The 18,817-nt window shown below is 43.9% G+C and overlaps 1 protein-coding gene across 1 annotated transcript in view; it reads right to left on the minus strand.

The window, feature by feature from the left end:
• The window catches only part of LOC308562840 (O-acyltransferase like protein-like), a gene marked incomplete at its 5' end in the record, with an annotated part of 51,333 nt that extends 34,175 nt beyond the window's left edge, over nt 1-17,158 (minus strand). The window contains 3 exons of the mRNA XM_081149268.1: nt 4,598-4,676; nt 6,279-6,418; nt 17,005-17,158. Coding sequence (XP_081005394.1) covers nt 4,598-4,676; nt 6,279-6,418; nt 17,005-17,158 — 373 coding nt within the window. The remainder of the gene's footprint in view (nt 1-4,597; nt 4,677-6,278; nt 6,419-17,004) is intronic.
• Nucleotides 17,159-18,817: the final 1,659 nt, after the last annotated feature.

Raw genomic sequence — 18,817 nt, forward strand, 5'->3', positions numbered from 1 at the left:
ATCTGATTATAATTGGCAAAGCAAGGTTGGATTCGCCTAACAGAGCATAGGAAAGGGGACAGTTTACAGCTTACGGTAAGGGACTGTTGATCATTGAGTGTAAGCAGCTCAGTACTCATTGCTTTAGGACACTGCAGTGTAATCACCATATGATCTAAAATTTCCATACAGTGTAATCACCGTATGATCTAAAATTTCCATCAGAAATGGAGACAGACTGAGAAAGAGTCCCTAAGAATGGAAACATGCAGCCCTTCAAAGTTGAGTCTGGATTAAGTTTGCTGCCTCAGTATTAACAGACCCTTAAACCAAGCCCCTTCTTTTTCCTTCCAACAATCCCTAGGAAATGGAAGACAGTAAGTGACACTGAAATATGCAGATATGAATTGTTAAGGCCTGTAACTGGGTTTGTAATCATCATATCTAAATTTTATCTAGAATCTCAACACTCTGGTGTGACATATTTTCTTTCTCAGGAGCCCACACAAAGCCTGTTGGTTGAAATTTTATAGCAGCCTACGGCAACTACGCTGTACAGTTTTGCAATATGTTCTGCTCTGCCCAGAGTCTTTTCCCCTGTCCCTGCAGTACTGGGCTCATTTCTTTTCGGCTTATCTGCTATGTTCTCCATGTGTTAACTCCCTGCCCTCCCGCTCCTCCAGATAAGTAAAGTCTGCACAAACAGCTCCCTCCTGTGATTGCTGAGCTGGTTACCACCACATCTGTAGGGGAAATATTGGCAACTCCATCAAAAAGCTTTAAGGAATGGGGGACACATCCTTTCCAGATGGGAACCCTTTCCCCTGGGCAAAGACCCTCCCATTTCTATCTGCTGCCTCTGTGCAGAGGCGGAGAAACGCCTTGGCAGTGGAGACTAAGTTACATCTGCCAAGTCAGCTCTGCTCACCCTAATCCCTCTTTCAGTTCCTCAGAGAATCATAAAAAGTCTTTGTAAAAGAGAACAAATTGGTGGTCACCAGATTAGAGAGGATCGGGAGGGTGGGTGCAAAAGGTAAAAGGGATTCAGAACTACAAATTTCCAGTTATTATAATAGTCATGGGGTTGTAAAGTACAGCAAAGGGAATATAGTCAATAACATTATAATAACGATGTATGGCGTCAGATGGGTGCTAGACATATGGGGGTGATCACTTTATAAGTTATATAAATGTCTAATCACTACGTTGTACACCTGAAACTAATATAATATTGTATATCCACTGTAACTGAAAAATAAATAAAAGTATCTTTGTATTGATAATAATTTCTAACCTCCCATCTTATTCTAATGTCAACTCTGACTAATAAGTTTTGCATTAAAAAAAAAAAAAACTAGGCTAGCCTGGCTGGTGTGGCTCAGTGGTTGAGTGTTGACCCAGGAACCAAGAGGTCAAGGTTCGATTCCTGGTCAGGGCACATGCCAAGGTTGCAGGCTCAATCCCTGGTGGAGGGCATGTCTCTCTCTCCCTCTCCTTTCCTCTCTCTGAAATCAATAAAAACATATTTTAAAAACACTAGACTAATTGATAAAATCTCTTAAATAATATGAACATTAACTCAGACTTAGGGAGTCATTTATTTACTTGAAATGCTAATTTAATAACAACACTAAAAATTTATCTTTGTTGCTAGGATGCTTATGACTTATTCAACAAGAATTGAAATTTAAATTTGATTTATTACAATTGGCTTTCTTTTTAACATCACATAAAATATTTGGCTAAATAAATAATGTACCCAAAGCTCTAGGGATAATCATAAATTCAGAGGACAATTTAAGGTTATTGAAAACTAACTGCAATATGAACACTTAAAAGAGGACTGCTTCTAATGATGCGTATGATATTGTGACATAATAAGAAATATATATTTGCTCTCTGTCTCCAGTTCCTGGTACAGATCTCCTAAAGCCCTTGGAATTTCCTGAGGGTTAGAGGTGAGAGGAACACCCATTGTTATTCCTAATAAGCTCCTTTCTACCTTACTTGAGTTTATGCTAATAAGGCAACTCCTGGAGGATTGGGGTGATGGCCTAAAGAACCAACCACGTGATTAGAGGGTTGAAACTTTCAGCCCCATCCGTGACCTCTAGGGTGGAAAGAGGAGCTGGGGACACAATCACCAGTGGCCAATGATTTAATCAATTGTGCCTAATGGAAACTCAGTGAAGACCCTAGACAAAGGGGTTCCGAGAGCTTCCACCTTGATGAGCACACTGAGGTTCTGGGAGGGTGGAGCACCCCGAGAGGCCACAGATGCCTTGTGCCCCTCCCATATACCCTGCCCTCTGCATTTCTTCCACCTGGTTCTTCCTGATTTTTGTCCTTTGTAATAAGCCGGTAATAGCAAGTAAAGGTTTTCCCTGAGTTCTGGGAGCTACTAGAGCAAATTATCAAACCTGAGGAGGGTGTCATGGGAAACTTGATTTGCAGCCAAGGCAGAAGTGGGGGTAACCTGGGGGACCCATTGCTTCCAATTGGTGTCTGAAGTGGGGAGCCATCTTTTGGGACTGAGCCCTTTACCTGTGGGGTCAGCACTGCCTACAGGTAATGAGTGTTAGAATTACATACTGTGAGGGGGAAACCCAAACATTTGGTGTCAGAAGGGTTTTGTGAGTAGAGAAAGTGTTTTCCTTTTTAAATGTTTTTTTTTTTTAATTGATTTTAGAGAGAGGAAGGGAGAGGGAGAGAGAGAGAATGAGAAACATCCACGTGATAGTGAAACATCCACCGGCTGCCTCCTGCACTCCTCCTACTGGGGCTGGGGCCTGCAACCCAGGCATGTGCCCTGACTGGGAATCGAGCCAGCGACCTTTCGGTGCACAAATGACACCCGACCAACTGAGCCACACGGGCCAGGGCTGTCATGTTAGTTCTTATTTGGATAACCAGAATAAACACAAGAGTGATAACAATTTCAGGCTTTAAAACTCTTCCTTTGACTTCACTGGATAGATCTTCCAGACAAAAAGTCAACACAGAAACAGTGACTCTAAATGGCACACTAGATCAGATGGATTTAATATTTGATATTTACAGAACATTTCACCCCAGAGCTACAGAATATACATTCCTCTCAAGTGCACATGGGTCATTCTCAACGATAGACCACGTTAGGACACAAAACCAGTTTCTACAAGTTCAAGAAGATTGAAACCATATCAAGCATCTCAGATCACAATGGCATGAAATTAGAAATCAACTACAGTAAAAACACTCAAATAGCATGTTATTAAACAATGAATGGGTTACCAATAAGATCAAGAAAGAAATCAAAAACTTCCTGGAAACAAATGAAAATGAACTTACAGCAACCCCAAATCTATGGGACACAGCAAAAGCGGTCCTAAGAGGGAAGTTCATAGCACTGCAGGCCTACCTCAAAAAGCAAGAAAAATTTTTGGTAAACGATCTAACCCTACAACTTAAAAGTATTAGAAAGCTCCCCTGTGAAGCTGTCCGGACCAGGGCTTTTGTTTGCTGGGAGTTTTTTTATTACTGCTTCAATTTCATCACTTGTTCTTGGCCTATTCAGGTTTCCTGATTCTTCCTGATTCAGTTTTACATGATCTCTCTCATATGTGGAATCTAATGAACAAAATAGGCTGATGAACAAAATAGATCCAGAGACACAGAAGCATGGAACAGACTGACGAATCTCAGTGGGAAGGCAGGGTGGGGTAGTGGGTGGGGAGAGATTAATCAAAGAACTTATATGCATATATGCATAACCCATGGACACAGACAATAGTGTGGTGAAGGCCTGAGGTGGGGTGGATGCGGGGTGGATGCAGGGTGGAGGGGATCAATGGGGAAAAGAAAGGGGGACATCTGTAATACTTTCAACAATAAAGATAAATTTAAATAAATAAATATAAAAAAATAAAGCTCTTCCTTGAAATTTTTGAAAGAGTTAGAGGAAATCAAACCAGTTTTCATGTGGACTTAAATGTATTCATTCTGCATGGTCAAGGTCTGAAGTGATTGTGAGGCAACAGAGAGTTGGATCCAGACTGAATGCCCTTGTCACACACACACACACACACACACACACACACACACCGTGTACAGAGGAAGAGAGGAGAGTATGGGGAGATTAAGTGATTTGCCCAGGATCACACAGCTGGGAGATGACAACCAGGACCAAAGCTGGATGCTTACCACTAATCCACGACCACCCGTGGGCCTCACGCAATCCTAGTTCAGTGTGGCATTCTGGATATGGCGCTGACAGATCTCCACATGTGGGCCCTAGCACAGGACACTCACCATGTGGAAACCGGACACCACCTATCTCCTTTCTTCAAGCCCAACCAGGAGGTGGTGGTGAGGGAAGATTAAGTTTAAAAGGTTATTGCATCAAGATTCAGCTCCTGCCTTCTCCTAATTCTGTCTCCTCCTGCCTACCTTCTCTTTTCCTGCACCACCACCACCACTCCCGAGCCCCCCGAAGCTCCATCAGCCTCAGCGTATTGCATTTATCAGAATGAAAGGTTGGTTCGATCCTGGGAGAATGGTCTTTCTTGGCTCTGAGGAGCTGGGGCTTTTCACACTTTGTGCTGAGACAGTAGTTTCCTGGGTACCCCTTTGGACCTACCCAGCTGAGCCATCGCAGTCACATCCTCTTCGGCACAAGAATCAGGGACACACACGCCCACGCTGTAGTCAGCTCCACCCTGGGAAACGGAAGGCCAGCACATCCCTTAACGTTAGTCATGCAACGGTGCCTGGTTTCCAAGTAAGGAAGGCCGTGGCGGCACTGCCCAGGAATTAATCACACTGCGAAAGGGGAGGGAAAGATACTAAAAGAGGAAAAGTTTGCTGACTTCTTTGGAGATGGCTTTTCCGTAACAGAGTAGTTCCAGTGAATTTATAGAACGTCAGATGCACCCACATTTAAATAAAAATATGCTCCAAGGCTTAATGTAGCTGATTATTTAGAAAGCAGCCCCCAGTGTGGGGGAGTCTGCCCCAGCGCATCCATCTCCCATATTTAAAGTTAACACTCCTACAATATTCGCAACTTGTCATATCTTCATAGCAGGACACAATATATCAAGTAAAGATTTTACTGCCCGGCCAGGCATGGCTCGGCAGTCGAGCGTCAACCTAGGATCCAGGTGATTGGGGTTCCATTCCCGGTCAGGGCACGTGCCCAGGTTTGCGGGCTTTGATCCCCAGTCAGGGGCGTGCAGGAGGCAGCCGATCAATGACTCTCTCATCATTGATGTTTCTATCTCTCTCTCTCCCTCTCCTTTCCTCTCTCTAAAATCAATAAAGATATATTTAAAGGGAAAAAATAAATAAAGTTGCTTAAAAAAAAAAAAAGATTTTACTAATAAATCAAGCCAATAATTAGAATGCCTGTCCCAATAAAGCAAAGATTAAATTATAAATAAAGATCTCTGGGAGGCTGCTAAACATATAACTTGCACGATTGTGTAGGCCTGACCTTTTGTTCTGAGAGCAAAACCATTCATCTTATTTGAAAAGAGCATATGATATTTGTACACACTGATTAAACCCTGAAGCTATTATCCAACCCTCAGGGGGACAAATGGAGCTGGATGATAATCTTCCTATGTCCAATGGTTAACCATTGCAAGACCATTTTATAGTATTAATATCCGAGGGCTTGGATTTCTTAGTATTTTATACTGTTGTTATTAGCCAACCGGTAATGTATTTTCTTTTAGCTTTGAGACACACATAAAGTCTATCTTTTTAGTAGGAGGCCATGCTTTTCCTAGCACCTCCTCCCCTGATCCACACCCCCAGCAGTATGAAAATAACATGCTTTGAAGATAGTGAGCCCTGTGACTTCAATCAACGGATGTGGTCATAGAAGTCTCAGCCCATCTGCTAGGATAACCTTAAATTCCTGTCTTGCAGTTCTGTTTCAGAAACAGGATTATGGTTAATAGGAAGTCCATCCTTTGGTATTTCTAAAAATGATAAGTCAGGACTTAATGCTCAGGAACATTGGCTGGGACTTGACCTTGGATTTCTCACAAAGGTCCTCCAGAGAGCTTGCCCCATATAATACGGAAGGAGGACCATCTGAAGGCCTAGGTGGTCTGTGAACAACAGCCTCCGATGTCTCATGCTCAGAACATGCAAGAAACTTTCTGACACTGTTTAAAATTTAGTTTTAACTTTTTGCAAAACATCTTAATAGGGTTTTTTATTTATTAAGAAAAGCAATCAGTGGAATTGTAATGGTTTCCATATCATGACGTTTTCCTTCAAGAGCCCGTGCCCAGGTTCCCCACGCTCACCTGCAGGACGTGAAGCTTGCAGTACTGCCCTTGGAAGCCCCCCGAGGGTGCATAGGTGGAGAGGCACTCACTGTAGGACCCCAGCCTGTCCACGTTTCCACTGAGAATGTTGCTCCCAAGTTTCCCGACAGAGTCATACACTGAATTTCGAAGCAAAAGAAGTGGGCAAAGTTAGCTTCCTTGTGTCGCTTTCAAGTGAATTTATAGGCATTCAGTTCCACCATTTAAACCTATCGAAGTTAAATGGCCAACAAAAGAGAAAGATATATTCAGATGCTACTCTCTGAGCCTGCATTTTGCATCCAGGCCCCTCTCATGTTGTGTGATGTGTGTCCTCTCATATGTAGGTGCTCTTGTTTTGTGTATGTGTATTTTTAATTTATATAAATGACTTTGTGCCTCGGATCTCCTGCTTCTACGTATGTCACTCAGTACTACATTTTACTATTGATGGTGTTACTGTGCTTGTCTAGTCCAGAGGTTCTAACTGCTGTGTAATCATTCATCATTGTCCTAGCCTTAGCCATTCCCCAGGTGATGGACACATAGATGGCCTCCAACCCAAAAAAACTCACGGTAACAAACTCCTTGTTTGTATCCCCATATAGACCTACGAGGGGATTTAGCTCAGGTTTAGTCCCACGCCTGTGAGGGGGACTGCTGGGTCTCAAGGTGCACAAATACTGGATCAACCCCACCAGGTGGCTCTCTGGAGGGACTGCCCCCAGGATGCTGGTTCCTATCGTTTCTTTGCGTTGTCCAGCTTTCTCATTTTGGGCAGTTAAAGGATATAAAATAATATCCAGTTGTTGTTTTAATTTTCATTTTTCTAATTACAAGTAAGCTAGAATATTTTTGTCAGTCAGCCATTATAGTTTTCTCTTCTGTAAAGTATTCTTTGCCCGTTTTTTAATGGATCTTCTCTTTTTGATTAGCAAGAGCTCCTTATTATTTATATATTGGTCCTTGTTCACCTGAGTCATTGAAAATATTTACTCTCAGTCAGTTATCTGCCAGTTCTTTATCGGTGGTGTCCTTCATCGGACAGAAATCCATTCTTTTGAGCCTGTAATTTTTGGTCTAGTCTTTGAACAAGCTTTGTTCTAGTCAAGACTGACTAGATAATTTGCAGGGCTAATGCAAAATGAAAACACAGGACCTCTTATTTTAATATTATTAAGAACTTCAAAATGGTGTGGCTGGTGTGGCTCAGAGGTTGAGCATCGACCTTTGATCCAGGAGATGGCGGTTCGATTCCCGGTCAGGGCACATGCCTGGGTTTTGGGCTCAGTCCTTAGTAGGGAGCGTGCAGGAGGCAGCTGATCAATGACTCTCTCATTGATGTTTCTCTCTCCCCCCATCTCCCTCTCTTTTTCTCTCTCTGAAATCAATAAAGACATTAAAAAAAAAAAAAAGAACTTCAAGATGGTGCCGGTCAATCACAGTTAAAGCAAGCAAAGGTCCCTTTAAAGTGTGGGCCCTAAGTGACTGCAAAGGTCACAGGCCTATGAAGCCAGTCCTGGCTCTAATACCAAAACCATACAGGTTTTATTATTACAGATTTGTAGTATATTGAGTATTTTGCCTTAAGTTATTTTTCTCTCCCAAAGTTGAGCTAGTTAGTTGTAAACCATTAATCATTCATACAAGTTTCAGAACATTTGTACTCAGAAGATTTTCAGAAATTTCAGGAAACTTCAGAAAAAAAGTGTATTGAGCTCTTCAAAACATTCAACTAGAATGTTAATTCATATTGTTTCAAATTTATATATTATATGGGGAGAAATGGACATCAATTTTGCATTAAGCTGTCATTGGATATCATGCAATGTACTCAAATCTTCTTTTGTATCCTTACTTATAATTTTACATTTTCCCATGTAATCTTCAAGCAGATTACACAGACAACTCCTAGATAGTATATAGTTGGCTATTTTCCTTGATATTTTATTTTTAATTATATTTTCCAATTGATTGTTGCTGGTGTGGGAAAATGCTATTGATTTTTGTAATTTGTTCTGGGATCTGGCGAATTTGCTGAACTTTCTTTTAGTTGTGCACTATTATTTCTCCTCTCTAATCCTTACACTCCTTTTTTTTTTTCCTCCCTTTTTTTGTCCTGTCCTTACAGAAGCTGACGGGGTCCCTGCAGGCTGCTCCCACTACCCTCCCCCTCACCATGACATGATGTCAACCCTGTCCCAGGACTAGTGTGGAGCGAGTCAAAGCCCAAATCAAAGCTCGGCCTTCGTCCACCGGATGGTGGTCCCCTGAGAGGCTGCACCATGACCACCACCCTGGAGGCTGCCTGGACCTGACCGGCCCTCAGCCTAGCAGGTCTTTGGCCCTCCTCTCACCCTGCGAGCTGCCCCCCAGCCTGCCGATCAGCTCTGCTTTTTGCTGAAGCTTGCCAGAGTCGTGTCTGTGGTTTAACCAAAGACGCCTTCCTAACTGATGTCCCCTAGGACCCAGCCATTCAGCATCTCAGAGTCAGCTCCAGGGAAACACACGAGCATACACTGCAGGATGCTCGTGGCAGCAATGCTTGTGAAGGCAAAAAAACTGGAAACGGTTAAGTTGAACCACAACTTAATGAAAATTCCATTTTATGGGACAAAAACAGTTTAATGTTGGCAATTTCACATAGTTCAGCCTCTATCAGGAAAAGGTTAAATGAGCTGTAGCACTTTCATATTTTATAAAAATGCTATGCAACAAATAAAAAGAGATAGATCTATATTTGCTACTGAGGAAAATGCTCCAAGACATATTATTATGAAAAAACCAACAGCTTAAGAACATTCAATATATTTTTCAGTTTTTCAAAACAAAACAATATCTTTCTAGTGGATAAATATACACAAAAAAAGCATGGAGAAAGTTCCAGAAAGTTCTAGAAGGAGACACACCCGTTGATAACAGCTATTGACTGGGAAGGGGACTGAGAAATGAATGAGGGGTAAAAAAGACTTGAGCTTTGTCTATATTGTTTTGATTCTTTTACAATGAGAACAAGCTTGTATATTATTTAGTAAATATAATACGGTATTTCCCTCTTATCTACGGGGAATGTTATAAGACCACCCACCCCAGTGGATTCCCAGAACTGGAGATCATACTAAACCCTATCTATAGTATTGTTTTTTTCCCTATACATGCATACTTATGATAAAGTTTAGTTTATAAATTAGGCACAGCAAAAAATTAAGGGCAGTTATCATAAAATAGAGCAAGTATAACAATATACTGCAATAAAAGTTATTGAATGTGGCCCTCCTCAGAATATCTTATTGTGCTCTACTCTCCTTTTCGCTTCAAGGAAGCACTTTACAGCTTCTCTTTGGTGTATCCGAACTGCCAGCATCACTCCTCTTGTGCTCTGAACCCATTATTAAGCAAAATAAGGGTGACTTGAACTCGGGCACTGACATCTCACAACAGGGGATAACCTCGTGAACCTACTAAGTGACTAACGGGAGGGAGCGCCCACTGTGCGGAGACGTGGGACCAAGGGATGAGTCGCGGTCCAGGTGGGATGGACCAGGACCTCGAGGGATTCATCACATTACTCAGAATTTAAAACCTATGGACTATTTGTTCTGGAGTGTTCCCTTTAGTGTTTTCTAAACAAGGTAACTGAAACGGCAGAAAGCAAAGCCGCAGAGGAGAGCGACTGTCATGAGCAGTGAACGCGTGAGCAGCGGGAGACAGCACCGCGCTCATTCACGCCTTGGCCGGCGGCCTCCGCAGCACCCGCGAACTCCCGGACGCCGCAGCTGCTTCCTGATCGCCCAACGAAGCAAGAATCACGACAGAGTGAATCGCAAGCTTTTGCTGGTGGAAGGTCTTGCCTGCAGCTTGCAAAAAAATCACAACATCTGTGAAGCGCAATAAAGCCGCGTGCAATTGCCCTGGCCAGTTTAGCTCAGTGGTTTAGAGCGTCGGCCCAGGGACTGAAGGGCCCGGGGTTCGGTTTGGACCAAGGGCATGTCCCTCGGTTGCAGGCTCAATCCCCAGCCCCAGTCAGGGTGTGTGCAGGAGGCAACCAATCGCTGTGTCTCTCTCACATGGATGTTTCTCTCTCTCTCTCTCCTCCCCCTTCCACTCTCTCTGAAAAGCAATGGAAAGAATATCCTCAGGTAAGGGTTAAAAAATTAAAAAAAATAAAGCCACATGCAATAAAACAAGGTGTGCCTGTAGGGGACCTGAGTAATTTCAACAGAGGCTGTGTGGCCCACAAAACCGAAACTATTGACTACCTGGTCGTTTAGAGGAAAACTTTGCAGACTTCTTGTCTCGGGCTGTGATTCTCTACCCTGGGCAGACATTAGAATCACTTGGGGCATATTTTAAACATTCTATTGCCCAGGCCCCACCTTCACAAAGGGTGGCTGAATTGTTTTATCAAAATGTCCCAGGTGCAGCCAGGCTTGGCCTCTGTGATCTTTAGGATTAATTCCAGGCTCCAGAGCATGGTTTCAAAGGCCCTTCGTGACCAGACCTGTTTCTTCAGCCGCACCCTCCCACACCGTTTCCCCTGCTCCTGGTACAGGACACGCCAGGCTCAAACCTGTCTGTCCTTCTACCTGGAATGTCCCTCCTTCCCATCCGCCTGGAAAATGCTGAATCATCCTTTTAGTCTCGGCTGAAGGATACTGTCCCGCAGGAAAGATTGCAGACTCTTGCTTAGTGTATCCCCTGCCTGTCCCCGTGTGAGAGGCGGGGCCATTTCTTCATTAACGGGTGTCTCAGAAGAGGACCTCAATAAGCGTTTGCTGAGTGGAATTAAACTTTGAAAAAATTAAGTTCCAATACCCCAAATCCAATTCCACAAATGTATTTTGAGGTCCTCCCCATGTGAAGAAAAGCAACAATTTTGAAGGCTGGATGTATTTCTTATAAATAGACTAAATGATTTCCAAATGCCCTTCTCCATCACTGTCTGAGTATCCCAAATTCTGCAGCCCGAAGTTTAAGAATCTGGAACTATGAGAGTTGAAGGAGATAAAAACAGGACAGGTGTCAATACCGAGCTTGTCTTCACAAGGTAAATGCCTGAAGGTCAAATACCAATACAGAGGGACACTCTGTCCTCACTTTGGAAGACTAAATTCTAGTTTTCTTTCCAGTCAGTGTTTTGCTTTGTGAACTGGTTTTCTTGGATTGGATTTATGGTGTTCTAGCTGGGGTTATTTTGTAGGCTCTGCAACTTTTCCATTGCATTAGCTTCCTTTCTGATTGTAAACGCAAGTGGACAAGTTGCCTTTTCCCTGCCATCTCCTTAATTAGTTTCTGTCTAGGACCTGAGATGCCTGGCCATGGGCACCGTCCAAATCCAAATCCATTGCGATCGTCACAGGAGGGAGGAATGGAAGGAACTAATGATTAATCCAACCTACTACTTCAAATCACATGGCAGTTGTTCCAAGTTTTCATTACGAAAAGATTAAAAACAGCTTGTTTCAGTTCTGTTGCGCTAGTTGGCAGACAAATTTTCTTGCTCACATGATGGCAATGATACATGGGTATCAAAATGCAGAGTTGCCCTAGCTGGTTTGGCTCAGTGGTTAGAGCATCACCCCGAGGACTGAAGGGTCTCGGGTTCAATTCTGATCCAGGGCACGTACCTCAGTTACAGGCTCGATGCCCTGCCCCAGTCTGGGCACATGCGGGAGGCAACCAATTGATGGTGGCTCTCTCCACGTTTCTTTCTCTCTCTCCCCCTTCCACTCTCTCTAAAAAGCAATGGAAAAAAATGTCCTCTGCTGAGGATTAAAAAACAAAAAATTAAAATGCAGAGTTGATTAATTTCTGGGTTTAAATGGAGGAAAGCAAGACCTCAGCCAATGGTCTTAAGTTTTAAAATATGGATGCACCTGTACCATGAAGTTGAAGGCAGCAGAAGCTTCTAGAATGCTAAGCCACAAACAGATCCTGAAAGTGATGACTATCTTCAGCATTAACAGCAAATATGTATTAACACCTTGCTGACGGGCTATCTCAAGCCAGAACTTGCCTGTGCAGGAGGCTAATTTGGTCAGCAAGGTGTTTAAAATTACTTAAATTAGTGTAAGTGCAGACACGAGTTATCTCGTGACCGGTCAGCAAGGTGTTAAGGACCCACCAGATCACTGTGTTATATTGGAGAATTTTAAAAATGAGAACTGAATAGCCTTTGCCCTGTGGCTGATAATACAGGGCACACACACAAAAAAATGCTAACCATCCATTGCCAGAGATCTCCTCTGTTGGTAAGAAAGTGTTGGTGCTTGAATGTGCTATCGGTTTGATTTCCAACCTCCTGAAGCAGGCTCTTTGCAGACGCCTCCTGGAATTCCCCTCGTGTCTGGTCAACTATTAATCTTGGACTTGCAGAACAAGTAGAGCGTGTGTATTAGTTTTCTGTGACTGCTGTAATAAATTTCCACAAGCTGGGTGGCTTTAAACCACAGGAATTTATTTTCTCACAGATTTAGAGGCTAGAAGTCCAAAATCAGTATCACTGGGTTGAAATGAAGGTGTGTCACCGGGGCTGCGCTCCTGGAGGTTCTGGGGGAGACTCTGTTCTTTGCCTCTGCCAGCTTCTGGTAGCTGCCAGCATCCTTGGCTCACAGCCACATCACTCCAATCTCTGCTTCTGAGGTCACATCACCTTGTCCTCTGTGTGTGTCAGATCTCCCTCTGCCTCCCTCTTGGAAGGACATACTCGATGGCACTTAGGGCCCACCTGGGAAATCCAAGATAACCTCCCCAACTCAAATTCTTTAGCTTAATTACATCTGTAAAGATTCTGATTCTGTTCCCAGGAATTAGAATGTGGTTATCTTTCAGGAGGGCCATGTTCAGAAATCCAATTAGCCCAGAAATTTCAGTGGAGCCTTGTGTATCTCCCTTTCTCTAGGATGAGATTCTCTTGGTTTCAGCAACTTTTCTGTCCCCAGCTTGAGCACCGGTGGAGGGGCTGACCTTGAGTAAGATGCTCTCCAGACCGACAGCTGGATGCCAAAGAGGCGACTCCTGAGAATTCAAATCAAGTAGCTGGTCCTCCACTGATGCCCAGAGAACAAAGGCTCGGCTGGAGCCAGGGGCCTGGCTACCCAGTGAGTGACTCCCTGCGATTGCCCCCTCTAACAGGGGCGTACACCCCAGGCCTGGGCTTCCAGGACAGAAGATGAGACACACAGACAGGGGCCGTGAAACAACCATTCCAGGAGATAAACGATGAAGCCCACGGGAGCAGAGTTGGGAGCTCAGCAGCCCAGCCTCCAGAGTGACCCGAGGAACCTGCTGTAGGACCAGGGAGGAGGGATCTGAAGGGTTAAGAAAGTTTTATAGTGAAAGTAGCTGCTTGGGAAAGATTTCAAGGATGTTATGAGATTAAGGAAACAGGAAATGAAGAGCCCTGCAGGCTGCTTGGGAACCAGAGGGCCCCTCCTCTCCCCTCATTCCATCCCTGAGGAATAAAGTGCAGGAAAATACAGGAATCATGTGAAACCACAGGGGCCTCAATATGATGAGCACAGTTTTAATTCCATATAAACAGCCACCCTGCAAGGCCTCTGCTGCAGACAGCGTTACGAATGGGTCTGGTTGGACTTTAAGAGATGGCCGTGGGTGGATCTGGTACCTCTCAAGAAAAATGAGTTCCAGGACATGAGACTGCTTTATTTTTTGTTTTCCTCTCAGATCATAAATGCATGCTGTTTTATTCTAGCAGGTGTGTCTGAGAGGCCATAGCTCTCTGTGTTTATTTCCTAGGGCTATCCTAACAATTTTTCACAAACTGGGTGGCTTAAAACTGCAGAAATCTATTGTCCCACAGTTCTGGAGACCAGAAGTCTGAGATCAAGGGGTTGGCAGGATTGGTTCCTTCTGGAGGCTCGGAGGGACAATCTCTTCCATGCCTCCCTCCTAACTTCTAGTGATGGCTCAAAATCCTTGGTTTCCTTGACTGTCCCTGACTTATAGACACATTGCTCCAGTATCTGTCTCTGTCATTATATGGCATCCTTGTGTGTCTCTATTTCCCCTCTTATAAGGATAGCAGTCATTGAATTAGGGCATTCCTTAATCCAGTATTAGTTTATCTTAATTTGACTATGTTTACAAAGACCCTATTTCCCAAAAAGGTCACATCCACAAGTACCAGGGGTTAGGGCTTCACTGTATCTATCTCGAGGACACAATTTAACCCACCACAATCACCGGGTGGGTATTCTAAAATGCTAGTAATTAGTTGGTGATGTGTGGTTGGAGAAGCTATGGGCCTGGTGAGAAGAAGCAAAGGTGGGCTTGGGGAAGGTGTGACAAGTTTATGGAGAGATAGGATCCCTGGATGGCCAAAGTCAGAGAACATCAGCTCCAGATCCTCTCTGCAAGACCAAACATCTCTGCCTGAATTGCATGGGCCCTCTCTCTCCACCTTACTCCTCAGAGCCCCACCCTTTATCAGAAATCCCGCTTCTTATTATCTCTATCCTTTGGATTAGGGATGGAGTTTCAAAACATTATGCAGCCCTGGCCGGGGTGGCTCAGGTGGTTGAGCACCATCCCATGCACCGAGAGGTCACCAGCTGGGTTCCCTGTCAGGGCACATGCCCAGGTTGCAGGCTCAGTCCCAGTAGGGGGCGTGCAGGAGGCAGCCAATAGATGTTTCTCTCTCTCCCTCTCCCTTGCTCTTTCTCTAAGAAAATCAAGAAAAACATATTTAAAAACAGACATTATGCAACATATTAAAAAGGCATAAAGAAAAAAATAAGAAACAACTATGTTCCCATCGCCCAGCTTACCAAATAAAAAACGTGACTCATCATTTGAAATCTGATGTGTCCCCTGTTACCTCTTCACCCTAAGCACCCCCCACTCAAGACAACCTCTAGCTGAATTTGGAGGTTCCCATTCCCAGGCCTTCCTCTCCATCAGTACTATATAGGTGTCTCCCTTAGCAACAGAGCACCTTCATTTGCATTTTTTAAAAAACATATAAATTGTATATATTCTTCTACAACTTTTTTCCTTGCCTTACTTCTGTGTATTCCGTCCATACTGAGACATGTATCTCTGCCTCATTCCTTTTGCTGCTGATTTTTTTCCCCTTGTTTCTCTTGTTACTAATTTTAGGCTGTGATGGGAAGTCCTGGCTTGGGAACAGATGACCCAGGCTCAGTCCTGTCTCTGCCATTTATTTCAGGCAAAATACTTTACATCCCTGTGGCTCTGTTTTCTCGTTTATAAAATGGTGATGATAAAAAAAAACACCCTCCCCATGGGAGGGGGGCCTAAATGAGACAACTCCTGCCCAAGGAACAGCGCCTGCCACGAGAAAATACTCTAAATATTGACTCATTTTTCCATTCGCAGGAAAACCATGCTGAGCAAGAAGGTCAGAACCACGCGCTGGGCTCAGAAATCTCAGGCAAAACGTCAAAGCAAGGATGTCCAGTGTTTTCTGGTGTGTGAGAATAAAAGTAAGTTTTTAAAAAACAGGAGATAGTAGTATTCATCTATTAAATTAAGTGATTGTCTATCCATCTATGTAAGTCATTCAATTCTCCCTTGGACCACTCATCTTGGGGAACTTTTCTTAACTAAAAAAAGAAAGACTTCCCGTTTTCAGGCTTTTACAGATGGGACATCATTGGTGTGTGACTAGAGGAATGAGCCTGAGCCGGTCATTGTACCTTCTGGCTCTTGTTGACAGCTTATTTGGCCTGGGTTTGTCAGAACGTCCCCTGTCAATATCACCAAGTGTCGCAGCAAAACAAAATCAATTCCAGCGTGGGACTCGCAAACGGCTGTGGAATTAGGTGGATTTATCTTTTCCGACCATTTCATTAAATATCAGGACATCTAATCGAGTGTAGAATGGCAATGGCTTCCAGCCACGCGCTATTCTGAATTACCCAGTATTAAACCCAAACTCTATGTATCTGTGTGATGTATATTTTGCTACTGTTTTCCAATATGAAATGAATGTGTTCGAAATGGAAGTGGAAATCGCTATGATAGTTCCTCTGACTTTGGAAAGAGTGAGTCTTCACATTTTTCTGTGTTAGTGGTTTCCATCAGCATGAACCGTCCCTCACTCACCAAGGAAGTTACCCCACTGGAAGCAAATCTGATTTCCTGCCCCCTTCTGGCAGGAAGGTTACATGTCCCTTTAGCTGCGAGAATAATTTGGGGGAAACTACAATTAATTAATAAATACGGCAGCCTGACGTCCATCCGTACCACATGCATAGGGGTCTGGGGAGAGGCGGACTTCCAGCCCGAGGCAGTCCGCTCACCAACACACGGCTCAGAATTTGCTATCAGACACATAAGGGGCAAGGCTCGTTCCCTGAGTCATGAAGCAATTCATTCTCAAAAGCGGGCTGAATGTCTAGAAAGAGAACTAACGCACGCTATCTCAGACAACAGTGAAACGCTGTCGACTTCAGTAATAGTCAACAGCATCAGACGCTTTATAAGCCACTCTCATCTTAGTAAGAGGTTGGTCTGCATGGGACCCCTTCTGGCTGGAACTGATGCCACTTCCTCTGTTGCCCTCTGCAAGAAAAATTCCTCCTTCCGCCTTGATTCCTGGTGCAATTTGTAAACTGAGGCTCGTCTTGTCTTCCCCGCTTGGTTCTGTGCTTTTAGTGCTCGCAAGTTTTTCTAGAATGCCCCAGCACGATCCCCAGACTACCCTGTGTTCACCTACCCAAGGCCAGGAAAACCGACTTACTTCTTAGAGCGTATTCTTTGGGCTCCACCGAATTCAGATCAGAAAGGAATTCGTCAGTGTCTTGCGTGCACTTGAGAGAAATGTTTCTTGCAGGAAAAACAAAGGGTAATTGAAACTGAAAAGAAAGCAGGCAAAATAGTAAAGTCGGGGCCATCGCTGTCCCTTAACCTGTCAGGATAAAACTCCCCTCTTAGACAAAGAGCCTTATATTTATGAAACACTAGTCTATGACATGTTGGGGTGCGGGGGGGGGGGGTGACAAACCTCAGTCCTTAACACACAAGCTGTGTCTCCTCAGCCACCTGCAAAGCGGCCGAGATGAACAAACCATGGAAACCGATTTCCACACAACTTGTTATTGTTGAGTCAAGTCGCGCTGAGACTGTGGGGGCCGCTGACCACCTGGCTTCCTTTAGTTATGCAGATTAACATGGATAAGGCTGGATTTTCGCGGGTTAGCCCTTCCTGCATGTACCTCCGGGTTTAAAAAATATACCGAGGATGTTAAGTGGAAATATTTGGTTTCCCCCTGGAACAATTATGTATCCAACCTATAAAACATTTGGATAAGTGATCAGCAAAGAAGGGCTTCTCCATATCATCTGGGTTTTCCATGCATCTGTTCATGTGTTTGCCTCACTTCAAAGCCACATAGGTGTGGGAGAGATGAACGCCCCCAAGGAAAGAGCCGCATTGCAGTGGGACCAATAAGCCCGAGTGTCATCTCATGGGCCTTCGGACGCACATGCCGGGGAGGAAATGAGGCTGACAGATGTCCGCAGTGACGGTGTGCATCTACTTTAAGAAAACATAAAATGAGTGGGACTGGATTTCTCAGGGTATAAATATTGTCTTTCCAGAAAGGCTTTCTTTAAATAGCAAACGTCCCTAACTACATTGAAACTGCGATGCAAACCTTGTTTCCACGGTGGGAACAGTCTGCACCTGTGGGTGGCTGGGACTCAGTTGCACTTCCTGTGGCTCGCTGGCTTCACCGGGCCATAGCATCCCACACTGGGTGCCTGATAAACAACAGACATTTATTGCTCACACTTCTGGAGCCTGGAAGTCCAAGATCCAGGCGTGGGATGGTTGTGTTCTGGTGAGCGCCTGGCTCTGGGTGATCAAACAGAAACATCTCTAAAACCTGGATTTACTTCCAAGTCAGTTGTTGATATCGTGTAGTCATTGAAAATATGAAATTGCTTTTAGAATTCAGTGTTAAACGGTCCATCGTTTCTCAACTGGGGGCGGGGAATGCAGTGAGCAGAACACATCCCCACATTTTAATCTTTAGTAATAAAAACCATCTAATATGATTTTAAAGTACCACCTAAATAAAGAGGGAAAAGATAATCTTACTTTTGGGAAACTAAATAGCTCAAGGCCCTTCTGTTTGTCCCAACGCTTAAGAAATAAAATTATGACTAATCAAGTTTCAAGGAGACTCGGTTGTTTTATGCAGACATTTTAATCACCTGTTTCATGCAAAGCAATGTTCTGGGCTTAAAAATAAGACAGGAAAATAAAAATGCCTACCTTTCCTGTAAGCAGGGCTTTACTAAAATTTCCTGTGGCAGCAAACAGCTCCTGATGCTGTTATTAAGGCCACAGTCATTTTAGTCAAGTAACAAGCTCTGTAGAAAAGGGAAAAGCATCGGGCCTCTCAGCATTCAGCAATGAATTTGTGAAAATGAGGCATCAGCCAACCTGCTGGGAAATGGTAACTAATGACAGAAGGAAAAACACCTCTTGCAATGAGAGGAAAGGGCAACCGCAGATTAGAAAGCAGGCAGAGTTCATGGCCCAGCTC

The sequence above is a fragment of the Miniopterus schreibersii genome, assembly GCF_964146895.1.
Source record: "Miniopterus schreibersii genome assembly, chromosome: 10".
NCBI lineage: Eukaryota > Metazoa > Chordata > Mammalia > Chiroptera > Miniopteridae > Miniopterus > Miniopterus schreibersii.